The sequence below is a fragment of the Xiphophorus maculatus genome, chromosome 6, assembly GCF_002775205.1.
Source record: "Xiphophorus maculatus strain JP 163 A chromosome 6, X_maculatus-5.0-male, whole genome shotgun sequence".
Lineage (NCBI taxonomy): Eukaryota > Metazoa > Chordata > Actinopteri > Cyprinodontiformes > Poeciliidae > Xiphophorus > Xiphophorus maculatus.
Genome location: NC_036448.1, coordinates 19,861,633 through 19,876,685, shown reverse-complemented (window position 1 = coordinate 19,876,685; position 15,053 = coordinate 19,861,633). Strand labels below are relative to the sequence as shown.

The 15,053-nt window shown below is 36.2% G+C and overlaps 1 protein-coding gene across 1 annotated transcript in view; it reads left to right on the top strand.

Annotated features, from left to right (window-relative positions):
* The window catches only part of b4galt2 (beta-1,4-galactosyltransferase 2), a 158,748-nt gene that overhangs the window by 64,448 nt on the left and 79,247 nt on the right, over positions 1–15,053 (top strand). Inside the window, exons 3-4 of the mRNA XM_023335623.1 lie at positions 8,319–8,437; positions 10,612–10,728. Of these exons, the coding sequence (XP_023191391.1) occupies positions 8,319–8,437; positions 10,612–10,728 (236 nt within the window). The remainder of the gene's footprint in view (positions 1–8,318; positions 8,438–10,611; positions 10,729–15,053) is intronic.

Below are 15,053 nucleotides of genomic sequence, written 5' to 3'. Positions count from 1 at the left end.
CACTAGAATTATAAGGGTCTCTCTACACTCTGGCCAAATGTGGGAAAAGTTCTGAAGAACATTTTAGTTAGTTGGATTAAATTATTTCGAAGTGATATAGAAATATCACTTAGTCTTTTTCTTTATCACATGAGCAAACACTTTCTCATGTTTGTGGCATCTAACACAATAACTTTGGGGACAATATTAGTTTGTCTTATATAAAGTAACTTTTGAAACTTATTGAAACACTTACAAGTGTTAAACTTACTTTTATTAAGCCTACATTTCTGTAACACTAAAACTTATAAACATCAGTCAGTATGCAATTAATATAATGTTTAACTTTGTAAACTGTAAATATTAAATAATATTCTAATGTCTGAATGAATGTGACTGTGTTTCCCACACAGGAAAGTGCACACCATTGCACACTATCAGGTGCATTTCATCAGAAGATTATCAGTGATATTCACTTCACCTGCCACTGTTCATAATGTTTAATCTTATATGTGTATGTTTATCCTAAAAGTTAATGATACAAGAAAAACATAATGAAAATTCCTCTTTAAAAAACCAGCATAGTGTATAGTACCTGGAATCTGACTCAAGTATGTCAAATAAATGTAAATAAGACAATAATAATAATCAGTGCGGTGCAGGCAATTAAAGAAACTTGTTTTGTTTAGAAGTAACTAGACAGCTAGACTATCATTAAAAATACGTTTTGTTCTGCTAATGAACATAGTCAGATGAATTTGTCATAAATTAAAATGAAAGCTACAACAGCAAGACTGCAGTGTCATGAAAGAAAAAAGAAAAGCTGCTGTCATTCATGTGATGTGTTGCCATGGCATTTGGCTCAGGACCTGAAAATCTCCTTCACTTTGTGTTTGCCGTTTACTTTCTGTGTTTCCTCACCCCTTTCATTTTGTCCTCCTATGTTTTCTCCTCCACCCCCTGCCTTTGTTGTCCGGCTGCTATCCTTCAATAACTGACACTTTATCACTTGTATTTCACAGCCTTTACTTCCTTTATTCTTTCTTATCTTGGGTTTTTCTCGTACCGCCAGGACATGCATCCTCCATCTGTTTTATGCATCCAGCCTCTTCAGTTTCATGAAGAAAACACATCAGTGAGCATTTTGGGGCTTGTGGATTTTTGCCATTAGGTGCTTTTTTTTTGTTACCTTGCCTGTTTGTGTAATGATCTGTAACCCCTGTGCTGAGTAGTAGCACTCCAGCAAATGCTGATAAAAGTATTGTTTCGCCATGTAAGAAACTCTACAATCAAATGATTTCCTATTTAGAATCAGCGCTCTTATATTTTCCCACTGTAATTAGCTTGATCGAGCTGCTTAAAATTCACACTCATTAATGAGAGCTCTTGTTTGGGCTTGTTTATATGCACACAACTTGTTTGTCTTACATCACACCAGAAAACACATCCTGATGATCAGAGATAGTTGCTCAACCAATTTGTGGCTGCGAGCGTGTCTGAACATGGGAACAAAGGAAATCCAAAAAGCTGCCTTAGCGGCAGAGCTGCAGTCTTTCAGATCAAAGAATGAAAATTGTTCTAGATTATTTCATTAAAGTTACATTTGCTTTTACACATAAAATATGCATGACAATGCAGTAAAACGGCATCTTCACCTGGTTAATTTAAACATTTCGCAGTATTTTCATTGTATTTATAATTAAGCCCTTATAACATCTTAATTCCATTTGTATACTATTATTGGTCAGTGTATATGCTTGTCAAACAATTGCTGCCAGTGTCCAAATTTGAGCTAATCTTAACTATAGAAACAGATGTCACTTTCATGTTTTGTTTGTACTTACCTCTGTGCAGGAGAGTTCAATCGCCTTCTCTACCTCCGATTCCAATTTCTTGTATTTATCATAGAAAACCTTTAATATTGTTGGACCTTTTTAACATGTTTCTTCTTAAAGATAGTGTTAAAAAGCATGTAATTGAAACCATATGTTCATGAATTTCTTTAAAGATTAATTTAACTGTCCCCCAGAAAGATCATGCAGAGCCATTATATTGCAAAGGTGGTCTTTTTCTAGAACATTTATGCTTAAAAATAATGGGACTGGAAAATTAAAAAAAAAACATGTACAATGCTTTGAAAACTATTTAAGTCCCTTGGGTATAAAATACTGTGGTAAGATATGGAGATTTGCTTATAGTCATAAAAATATGATCTTATTTGCATTTAAAAGCTCTCCTTTCCCTTTAAAGATGAGCCAATCCCAAAACAGACTCTTGAGTCCAGTCATTTGATCCTCATTTCTTAGCTGTCTGATTAGGTATCATCAACGGATCTGCCAGCTAAACACAAGTTGTTTGATGCTTATACTTGGCTTACCAATGCATTATGAGCAACATGAAGATTGTGTTTCAACTCGGACAGAACCCAGGAGGGCAGCAGATGTGCTACCTCAACATGCAACAAAACGTAATTAAAAGCCAATATGCTCTAGGTAACAGCTTTCCCATCACAACACAAGGACGACCAGACAGGATCCCAGTTGGACCTACTGGCAGTTTGGTGTTAATAACGAAAACATAAACATACATTTTTAAAGAAAGAAGTGAAGCAGAGAGATTATGAAAACTTTAGATTCAAAGTTTCAGATCAAAATTGCATCTAAGATCTTTGCAAAGATGCCAAACAGTGCATCACCAGCCACCCTTAAGGCTTCTTTAGAGAGAAAAAAATAAGTATTTATTGTGGCATCATTGTTGTTAAAATCCTGATGAACTCTGGTCCAAGCTGCCCTTGGGCAGTTCATACCCACACGTCTTCAATTTCATACCCATGTACTTAACACTTGCCTGTCAGTGTATTCCTCTTGATTTTTGAGTACTTTTGATAAAGTATAAATATGAATATTTATAAAAAAATACTCAAATCTTATGTACCATTCACTTTAATTGAGTATTGTTTTCTGAATTGTTTTAGATGACATTGTTTCCATTGGTTGTTGTTCCTATTCTTGTTTGGGCCAAAGTACTATTATTAGAGATTAGGAGTCCAATCAAACCAAAGCAATCAACCTCCTTTTTATATTAATAATTAGTCTCATAAGTATATTTAAATTCAATGAGATTATTGAAAAAACTCAAAAACAAGTCATTGGTTGTCCAAAATTTTAAAAAAAATTAGCCTGGTTACTAATTGCAGCTTGGGCATTGTGAAGCATATTTCAGATGGATCCTTTTTGGTGCTTGAAAATTAGGTGCAAAATTACCAAAACTGTAAAGTTTCAAACTGGGAAAAGAGGCGAAATGCATTCAACATGAAAATATGATCCCAAAGTAATCTCAGTGACCTTCTCTGGACAAACACATTTGTTACTTCAGGACCACAAAAATGTCAACTAATGAAAATGTTAAAGATTTATTTGCGGTATCCTTTATGGATATCTGTAAGTGTCTGATGTTCCAATTCAGATTTTGAACTATTTTTGAAAATCATCCAAAAGGATATTTTGAGCATCATATTTAGTGATCAAAAGTAAAACTATAAATGGACTAGTATTGATTAGTCTGCAAGCAGTGGATTCCTGTTGCAACACTTGGCCCAGCTATTATCTTTTAAAATAAAAAGTAACATTTTGGGATCTCATTTGTGTCTTCAACTTGTTGAACCTGAGGTCTTAATTCATAATGTCAGCCAGTGTTCACATTGCTACTCCTCCTGCACCATTCCACCATCCTTCTTGAAAAATATGCCAAGATAGTTGAACTCTTCCACTTGAAGAAGGTTCCCGAAACAACTCACCTTTTGCTACTGAAAAACTATGGCTTCTGATTTAAAAGACTTGGTCCTGATTTTTCCCGGCACAGGCTGTTTGCAAAAGAACAAAAACATTTTCATGCAGACCTGCTTGACAGGATCCTTTTTATGAAATCCATGTTTCCTTTTTTTTTTGTCATTGGGTTTTCATTTTCTAGCTGCAGCTACATGACAACAAAGCCATCAATCTGCTGGTGTCACCGCCTTCCCTCTAAACCTTTATGCTCAGTATTGGTGAGCTCTAAATAAACTGCTGGTAACTTTTTTTATCCTGTGTGTCTACGCTGGGTGTTGCATGTACACACACATTCCCACCAGTGGAAGATAATGGGGGTGTTTTGTTTGCTTTTTTTGCATCTCACAGTGATTCTTAGATGCCAATAGTCCCCTGAGCCAACAAACAAGCACTCACATACAGCTGAGATTGTACATGGCCTTTGGATTTAATGATTTCCTTAATCCTCTACAGTGATTCCTGAAAGGATATGTAGGGATATGTAGAAGTGGGTGTGGGGGTATTTTAACAAAAACAAAAAGAGATGAGAAGCTTTGAAGTTTATTGGTTTAAAAACTTTCTTTTCTTTTTGTCTTTGCTTTCTTTTGTCATCTTTTTTTCTTCCCTCTTTTTCTCTTTTTCATCGAGCTGGAAAGAATAGCAATTATCACCCAGAGCTGGTGGAAGCACTTGTAAATGATTGAAAGAGAAGAGGTGGAGAGAGAGTGGACAGTCTAATAAGATCTGGAGAGCTGAAAGTCTCCATTGATGCAGAGTCTGTTTCAGCAGCATGATGCCTCCTTTTTTTATCTATTCATCCTACGTTCTCTTCTCGTTTCTTCTCTTGTGCACTCTTTCTTGAACTTGCGCTCCCCACTCTTCCGGAGGCTAAAAAATCAAACGCAATTATAAACTCTGGACATTTCTCAGAAAACTGACCTTGGTGCTGCTTTGGATGCCACTTAAGCACACAATGGCTCAAACACTGTCAGAACAGGAGCACCGAGGAACAAATCGCCTGCTGTGTGGGTTTGCATGATCAGATGGCCTGAACTGTTGTACTTCAAGGTCATCACAAACCATTCACACACTTTGAACTTTTCCACATTTTCCCTCGTTACAACCACAGATTTCCAGGGATTTTTATTATTTTATGTGATAGATCAACACACAACAGGGCATGAGTGTGGAGCGGAAGGAAAATGGTTTTAACATTATCTATAAAAATAAATCTCTTATGTGTAGTCTCTTTTAATCTCATACCCCTAAATATAATTCAGTCCATTAAATTGTTGTAGAGGTCACCTTCTTTGTAAACTGAGTTAATTTGTGTGTAATTTATTCTCAGATCGATTCAAGCTGTTCTATGAAGAAGAAATTGCATCATGAAGACCAAAAACACACAACAGGATCACAGATCTAAAATATCTAAGGGAATTTCTGAAGGAATGACAAAGCCACTGGCATCTACTGGTCAAGGCGTGCCACACATCTGCTAACTGGTTTAAAAAGCACATTTGAATTAACATATCATTCCACCCATTTTATATGAACTGTTGAGGATGCTTGTAATGGTGTAAAAAGCCAAATTCATATCAACTCAAATGCAAAGTGATCTTTTTTTGTTGTTGACATTTTTAAGTGCAATGAAATTCTAACACAGTAAACAATTAGTTTACCCTATGGCATTTTACACATCAGTTCAGTACCAATAAATGTGGAGAACGCAGTACCTATTAATGGGCCTCAGAATAAAGAACAAACCTGTTAAGCAACCTAATAGACCTGTTAAGAACAGTAACCAGTGGAGCTGAGGGAACCTGACAGCGACACAGAGGGAAAAAGACGTATTAGGGATGTCTGCAATAACTCATCGATCTTTTCACTTTGATATACGAGTTGATATTTGGTGAGGATGGCAGAACAAATCGGCAACACAAGACAGGAGGAAAGAAACAGAAGCAGACAAACAGCAATAACTCTGTGAATGGATGCCATATCAGACAGAGAACCAACCTGAGTGCTCCCATTTTCTGCTTCTTCTTGACCCAGGCTGAATCATAGCCTTAAATAACCCCATATGCTGTTTGTAAGTGTGTGTGTTTAGTTCTTCAGGTGTGCTCAAACTGTATTGTGTCAGTACATGTGGAGTTAACCTCACGGCCTTGAGATATAGCTCATAATTATTGTCTCTGTGTGTGTATTACCATATATATTTGCAGACAGCGCACTGTTGTATCCCTTAGTGCAGCGGGTGTCCTAGATAAAGCAATCACACAGCCTGATTTTCTAATGTCTTACTGTAATATCACTACATATACACATGAGACATTATTGCATGGAATGTATTTGTGTTGGGTAATTTGAATATTGTGTAAATTACATGAAAGCTCTAGTTTGTCATCACATTTCTCAATCAGTTTTACCTCAAACCACATTCATATACTTTTATTGTTCATAATACAAATTTCCTCTGTTTGTCATTTACATGTGCCTACACGGTCTTCTGATTCTACTGAGGAAATTACACTTTGAAGGCTTATTTGTGTTTCAGCTGCATAGCTAATAACTTACAAAGTATATTAACTACTGAAGTGCTCTGCTGTTAAAGGTAAAGTCTTACAGAAGAACTGTTGTGACATCAGAGCCAATTGTCCCCTCTTTACTCTGGACTATGAGCCCTCTTTACACATAGCCCTCTTTACTCTGAGATGAGATGATGGGCATTCTAGGCAGAGGCCCAGGAGCTGTTGCTCTTCACCAGAATTATATAACTGTTCAAGTGCATTTATGAAAATCATAGTAACCTGCCCATACCTTACCTTTTATAATTGAGAAGCGCTTAGCTAGTCATTGACTTATGAACGAGTCTGAATTGTACAGTTGGACTGATGGAGGTGAGGTGAAGCATCCTGCAGTTATGTAAACCAGGGAGTTGCACTACAATATGTGGTGTTAATATTGTTTCTGTTGATTTAGAAATTAGATTTTACAGTAAATTGTATTTAAATCCAGTATCAAGGACAAGGTGTAAGTGGGGCGGTGGGGGGTTTTGTTCTCTTTTTTTCATGGTTACACCTAAAACACTCCAGTCCAATATTTGCCTTCAGAAGTCAGTTAATTAGTAAGTTATATAATATACAATAACAGTATAGTCTAGCTATTCGGTCACTTTAGTGTTTTGTAGAGAACAACAGCGTCATAAAGACCAAGGAACACATCAGTCAGGTCAGAGACAGAACTGTGGAGAAGTTTGATGTGCTCTGGTTATAATGGTAGCAATGGTTTAAAGCAAATCATGTTAATGTGCTAGAATGGCTCACAGTATTTTACGACTAACATTAGGCATCTCTAGACATGCAATGCTGGGAGATACCTGGAGCTGTAACTGCTGGGAAAAAAATAAAAACATTAGTTGTTTTCCTTCCACTTCAAATGTACTGTAGTTTATTAGACTGTTACATAAAAATCCAATAAAATATATGAAGCTTGTTGTAGACAAGACATGAAAAATGTTTAGGATTGTTAATATTGATGTAATAATCAGATTGCCTGATTATTACTCAAAATAGCCGGTGTCATAAAATAATATCTATATTAATATAATTTTTTATTCACTTTTATATATAATACCATCTATCCATCCATCCATCCATCCATTTTCTTACACCCTTGTCCCTAGTGGGGTCAGGAGATGCTGGTATCTATCTCCAGCTAACGTTCCGGGCGAGAGGAGGGGTTCACCCTGGACAGGTCGCCAGTCTGTCGCAGGGCAACACAGACACACAGGACAAACAACCATGCATACACACACTCACACCTAGGAAGAATTTAGAGAGACCAATTAACCTAACAGTCATCTTTTTGGACTGTGGGAGGAATCTGGAGAACCCGGAGAACCCACGCATGCACAGGGAGAACATGCAAACTCCATGCAGAAAGACTCTGGGCCGGGAATCGAACCCAGGACCTTCTTGCTGCAAGGCAACAGTGCTACCAACTGCGCCACCTATTTATAATACTTTTCTAATAGCCTTACATGAGAAAAGGCTGTGAGAAAAGTATTTATAATACTTTCTTACAAATTAGTCTGAATACACAATCAAACACACAGAAACACACATGTGTATATAATATTTTGACCATTAAATAAATCACGAATAAATTAATTTGATCCAACTCTTTGGCGATGGAGCAGTGGAGACTAAATATTTTTCATGTTTTGGTTATGTTGATTAACTTCAAAGTCTGTCTTTTTTTTAACAATATGTGCTTTTAATAGCCTGTGTATCTAATTTAGTTATGCATTTTGAGAAGTGCATTTTTAGTGTATATATTGTAGCTGCTCACAGTCCCATGCTGCACGTGCAGCATCTCTTTCAAGCTAATAGCTCTGTCTTTCCCTTGTGTCCTCAGTTGCAGTTCTTCCTCAGCTCATTTATTTCAATTTCTTCTTCTTTTCCACCATAGATTTCTTTGATGTCTTTCCCATTTTGTAACTCTTCTCTCATTGCTCCCTCTTTTTGACTTCAGTGGGGCGCTTGCTGATAGAGTTCAGTTCCCAGATGACAATGGAAAGACTGCAGAAAGAAAACCCAAACGTCACAGAGGGAGGCCGATACAAGCCGCCTGACTGCCGGCCGCGATGGAAGGTCTGTGGATCTTTTTCTGTCTGATTGTTGTGTTTTTTCATGCTTTGTTTTAAACTGATTAAAAGTGTTCAAACTAAGATTTTTCAAAATCATTTCTTATAATGGATATACTTCAACACATTATGTGTGGCACAAAACAAAGTTAACATGAAAGACATCTTATTTAATTGAGTTGTCTTGACATTTATTGTTAAATGTATTGATTTAGAATGTAGAAATGTATTGAATATAATGAAACAGAATATGATACAAGAATATAATTATCCTGTGTTATCCCACACTGGGGAAACTCAGGTGTTTCAGCAGCAATGTAAAGATAAGTGGATGCATGCATATTCACACAAGGTAAAAACAGAAACAAGAAGACTTGTATAGGGCATCTTTATAACAGTCACAGTACAGTCATTAAAAAACTCAGATTGAAAACAATTTGCAACTGAGTAGGTTAATTCAAAGAAAAAGTGTTTATTTGTCTATCAAACGTAGCAACTATCTATTTTCAAGAAATAAAAAAAATGCTTTTCTGCTCCCAATAAACATGTTACCTTCCTAAAAAAATAACCTAAATGTTTTCTCCTGCAGAGCAAAACCATCTCATCTACCCCTCTTTTTCCTTACATAAATTTGTGACAGGTGTCAATCAGTATGTCCAATAAGATAATCAAAAAGGATAGTTTAGCCATTTTCCAATGTGTTCCTAAGCAATATTTCTCTTTAACATAAGCATTGTTAGAATTTGTTAGAATCACACCATGGATAAATGCTTCAAAAGTCAAGATATTATCGCTGCATCAAAGAAGTACAATGCTCTGGCTTTTTAATAACAGAAATCAAGAACCATTGTTTTGCCTTTATCTATTATTCATTAAAGTGGATAATCTGTTATTCGGCCTTAACTGAAATAGAACTGAGATCATATTTTTATAGAGATCATTTAAAAAAAGTTTACATTGTGGAAGTCTATTGGGAGTCTCGATTTTAATCAAGATGTCCTCCAACCAGAAACATTAGAACAAGACTGGCACAACAGTATTGGTCTTATTTTCCTTTCTCCACATTCTGGTTCCATTCTCATAACCTTAACAAGTAAAAGCCTAAATTCTGGTGTGAAATATAAATCTGTTTACTATAAAAGCATTTTTGCTTTTCACCCAGTTTCATTGTTAAGTGTTGCTGTCATGACTCATTACTAACTCTGAAGAATTATCCCTTTTCAACTTCTGTGGCTGATATAGAAATAATCTCTATGTATCACAAGACAAGATATTCTAAATTTAAACCCCTAAATTTCTTATCCCTTTATTTAGAGAAAATAAGCTGTTCTATCTTTAGACTGTTACGTAATTATTTTGCTATAACAAACCATGAGACAAACCCCATAGTATCTCAAGATGATATAATAATGTATTTCTAATATTTCTGTTTTTAGCTTGTACATGCTTAAGTATCTCATCTACAGAATATCCTTACCAAACCTTCAGCTATCTCTGGATCAGCAATAAATCAGCTCTGAAACAAAATAACTAAACAAAGATTTTCCCTGACTAGATATTTTGGTAGAATGTGAGAAAACACTTTTTTCCATCAGTGAGTGACTACATGAATATGCATTTATTGATCAGTCTAAAAAAATAAAATAAATTTTCAACCACTAAAATCCACAAAAAGTTCAGAAATTGAGGACAGTAGAATCTATTTAACTGGTCAAATATATTGTTTATAGGCAGAATGTAAATGAATGGCATTTAAAATACATCATTCTGCGAAATCTTGTATCCAAGCAATCATCTTACCTATTTTAGTGCCCACATCAATACTGTGATAAAGATTCTGACTCGAAGATTGTGTAAATGTAATGAAAACAATCATTCATTTCTCTTCGACCTTATAAATATGCACTACTTTGTGCAGATTTCTCATCTAAAAGTTCGTACTGAAAACTTTTAAGGCAAGGCAGCATGTACCATTTCAAATGCTTATCTAAGTTTTGTTTCTGCCGGACACAAGGTTAGTATGGATTAAAACAAAACAATTTTTTTCAATGTTTTCCTGCTTTGATTTTGTCAGGTTGTTTTATTGTTCAGTGGCTCGTGATGAAATGAGGAGATCTTGTGCACCAAAGGTTACAGATAACAAACAGGTGCTAACATAAGTTTGGCATCTTTGTTCTGTAGGTTGCCATCATTATCCCATTCCGTCACAGAGAAAATCACCTGAAGTACTGGCTCCACTATCTCCACCCTATCCTCAGACGGCAGAAGATTGACTACGGCATCTACATCATCAACCAGGTAGGGTGCAAAGAGTCTAGATGCTCTCATCCAGTGATTAGGATGTGGGCTTTCTGAGTTAAAATATGTGTGGACGTCAGTGAAGAGCTCAAAAATAAGTTCAGCAAGAGACCTAATGGCATCAGGATGAGGATAAAGTTAACCAGTCAGTAACGCCTGTCTCATTCCCAATGTGATCAAAAGCTGAACATCATGAACTTCTGTGTTTGTCACGGATGGTAGAAAACACTACAAAACCTAAATTTAAAATCTTAAAAGTAGGGTGGTCATTTTGAAAAAATGCCTCTTTTCTCCCTCTTGGTATGTAGACAGCAGGTGGAAATGATGCAGAAATTGGTGTTTGCAATATGTTTGTGTAATTGTGGATCTGGTCAGAGTACAAGCACAATACCACAAGAGCAGCATTCACTTTCTACAAGGATGTACACAATGTGTCAAATTCTTAATAAGAAATCCATGAAACATATTTTTCTTTAAACATTCAATTGATAAATTATTACCACTTGTGGTACTTAAGTTCAAACTGTTCACTAATCAGTTTATTGCCTCGGAATTGCCAACTGCTGGACAGCGTACATACATTGTGGCCTGCTTGGAGGAATCTGCTAAACACAATCATCCATAATGGAAGTGTTGCCTGAACAAGCTCTGTCAGGTTATATTATGGGAGGATACTAGAAGAACTGTAATCATTGTCAATTATTAGAAACTATTACAGTAGTTGACAAATCGAACATGGAAACTCAGAGCACATTATGATGCAAGTGCCTGAACTCCTATGGACTGCTCTCTCCTTTTCTTGTCTCATATTTTTAAGGCTTTGTCCTAAAAGTAGAACTGAACCTCAGAGCAAATGTCCACCCTCTTCCCTTTTAAAACCATTAGTTCAGCAGAGGGATTTTAAATACTTTTATGACATTGTGTGTGAGTTTTCCACGCTACGTTAGGCGAGAATTTGTCTTCTTCTGCATTATGGGTAATGAGATCTCCTTCCTGGCCTTTCACTCCCCTGTGGGATTTGTGCAATGCCTTAATCACTCCCTCTGTGGAAAGGACCTTTGGTTCCGCCTGCCCTGCTGTGCTCTGTTCTTCAAAATTCTTGACACTTGCCCTGCCTTTCTTACATTTATACACTTTCAACACACATTTCTTTTGTGTCTACAAATATTTCAAATGAGTGAATGTTTGTTCACCTCTAAAACAAAGCAATGTAACATTTTCAGCAAAAGTGAAAATGTCCTAAATGTGGACTCTGTAAATCAGATATTAGATTAAATCAGACAATTAAACTTATATATTAGTGTAAAACACCCATAGAGCAAAGTTTAAAATGAGTTCCTTGTAAATTTGGGAAATTTGCAAAAAAGCTTTAAACATTTAGAAAACATAAACACAAATATAGAGAAAAGAAGAATGGAATAAATAAAAGAAAAAAAACAATTGAAAACAATGTCAGAAAATAGGAAAAAATGAGAAAGGAGAGAAGTAACATGAACGACTGGAAAACGGGATTTTGTGCCTTGCCCAAGGACAGCTTTCCAATCAAACGAAGGCACTCCCACACTGCAAGGCCCACTGTTTATTCACCAAGCTGCTGCACCCTCCTGTTACAGATCAGCCTTCCGACTGATGTAATGTCACAGTACAAGGTAGTTAATTTTGACCCTCAGCAGCATCTTCAGCTCTGTCACCTCCACTTCAGACAAACACTAATTCACTGCCTGACTGCAATTATCTGTTAAACCATCAACATTCGCTCCAGTCGGTGACTTGGGGTTCAGGGTCTGCACAGTTTGAAGTAGAGGAGCCTTTCATGTCATTTTTGAAGTCGTTTTTTACTTGCTGAGTTGTAATGAAGAACTCTTGTTAGAAAGAACTTAGGTTAGAGGGTTAATATTTTCTTTCTCTTTCAGAAAGAAAATATTATTAAGACGAGCAGTGAGTTAAACACTGGCAAAAGACGCAATATTGCTTTGCTTTAGGATGTGTTGATACTTTTATGTGTGTAAAACACATTGAGGCATGGATTGACCAAAGGGATGGCAAGTATTGCATGTGAGCCTGACTCTTAAAATGCTGTGACAGGTTTTCTAATGCTGTAGTGACATCAACAGCACTCAATATGCGAGCAGAGGCTAAAATCATTAAGGCAGACATCCGGCTGCTGAGGACTGTTGCTGGATTTATTCCCTTCGTTTCTGTCCTCATGTTTCCTGTCTGGATGCTGTCAATGAATGACAATAATACCACAGATCTTAAAAGGAAAAGGTTAAGCTGAAACCTTTTTATTACTGTTCCCAACATTTAAAATTTATTAAATAAGATTATACAGAAATTGAAAGAGTGATTTGAGTTTTCTCTGGCTGTTTGTGGTATAATCCCACAGTGATAGCAGACCTGTTATCATGTTAGATTGTCCACTTCCACTTAAGCTTTAATTTTTACATATGGGTTATGCTGTGGTACTTTTTTTAAAAGTCTTTGTCTAGTCTGGGCTTGAGCTACATATTTTTAAAAAATTTTGATCCTGTACGTGCTGGACTCATAGTTTATCAAACTGGGTTACTGCGATTTTTTATTATTATTATTTCAGCAGATTTGTTTTTCAATTAAATTGTACTTTTCAACTTAAAAAGAATGAAATAAGTGTAGTGCATTCTTTTAAAACCTGCAAAATGATAAACTTGACTTTAATATTTCAATTAAATTATCAAAGTGACCTTTTGCTAAACATCATCTGGAAAACAAAACATGAAGAGGCCCTTCCATGTTTGGCTTGTTAAAAGAAAGTAGTAAAATGTCAGTTGTTTTGTTTTTCTTGGTCCAGAAATACGTCATACAAATTGGACTTTTGGGGCTTAGTGAATTGAATCAAACATTTCCATTTAGTCAGAACTCTCAGTTAAACGTCTTGCCATTTCCCAGTGATTATAAGATGAGCAAAGCAGGTAGATGCTTAAAAGGGATTGGCAGGAAGGCAGATGGAGAGGAACCAAATCAAAAGGACAGGGGTGGGATTTTGATGACAAGAGCTCCTAATGTGTTTGACATGATGAACGATTAAAGCTTTACAGTGGCTGACACTTTGCGAGAGTTCACAGCAGAGCATTTTTCTATCGTGCTCAGTCAAGTGTTAAATGAGTAGAAGTCTGGACCCTTTTAACACAGATTCACTGAGGATGGGTGAGGCAAACGTGTTTGTCTGATAGTGGTGGGGGTAAGTGTTAATCATGGTTTGCCTTGCAGTTTTATCTAGGCAAGACAGTCTTGTGCTCAGAGTTGAAACAGATTTTTGTAGAAAGAAGGCATTTCTGTGAAATAAAAGCTACAGGTTATAAGTTAATTGAAATATTAGACATTCCAGGTTTTCACACACCTTTACTATGTTAACGAAAGGCTTGAGATTAAGATGACAGTCACTTTACCCTAATAATAGAGTAAGATTGATGATTATTCCAACTGTCATGGTAAAACAAATTTGTTTTTTTGTATAGTGGCATAACAAAAATCCACTTTGTTTATCATGTCTTTAAATGATGTTATCAAAATAGCAGTCCACCCCATTTGCTGCCCTGGAGCTATAAACAGGATCGCATTTTAACTCTGAATGACTCAGTTCATTCTTTTTCTACAGTGTATGGGGGGGAAAACAACATCATACTTAGAGATGCTCCCTTCCTCCCCTCAGGCCCAGTCTGTTCTAATCTGTTGGCTGTAATGGCCTGAACCAACACCACCCACCCAACATTTCACATCGACTCTGCTACAATTCATTTGGTGAGAACAGGTTAAATGAGGTACAACATAAGCACACACCTCTCAAGTACAGGAAGCGTGATCAACATTGATCACAACAGGAAATGACTCTTAAGCAACACCTTTTATACATTCTGTCTTTATTTTCTCAGCCTCTGACAGTAGATCAGGCTAAACTTTTCTATTACAGGTCAGTTAGGAACAACAAAATTATTTAAATTTGATAAATGCTCAAATAGTTAAGGTGATTTTTAAAGAATTTTGCCTGATGCCCTGAGATGTTACTTTAACATTTTCCCATAATGCTTCATCCCATAATGTTTTTTGAGGTGCTCAACTCTCCCCTGAAACAAAACATCCACACATGACTTGTCACAAAATGCACATTTGGGTCAAACACTGTAATTTTAGTTTCAACAGAGCACATATGTCTTCAATAATTACATTTATTTGTCCCTTAGTGTATCAGATATCAATTATATGTTTTTTTGTGTGTATTTTGAGCTGATGCCAACTTGCTCTCCAAGTGGCATTGTAGACCATATTGGCACAGAACTTGTTTTGGCTAA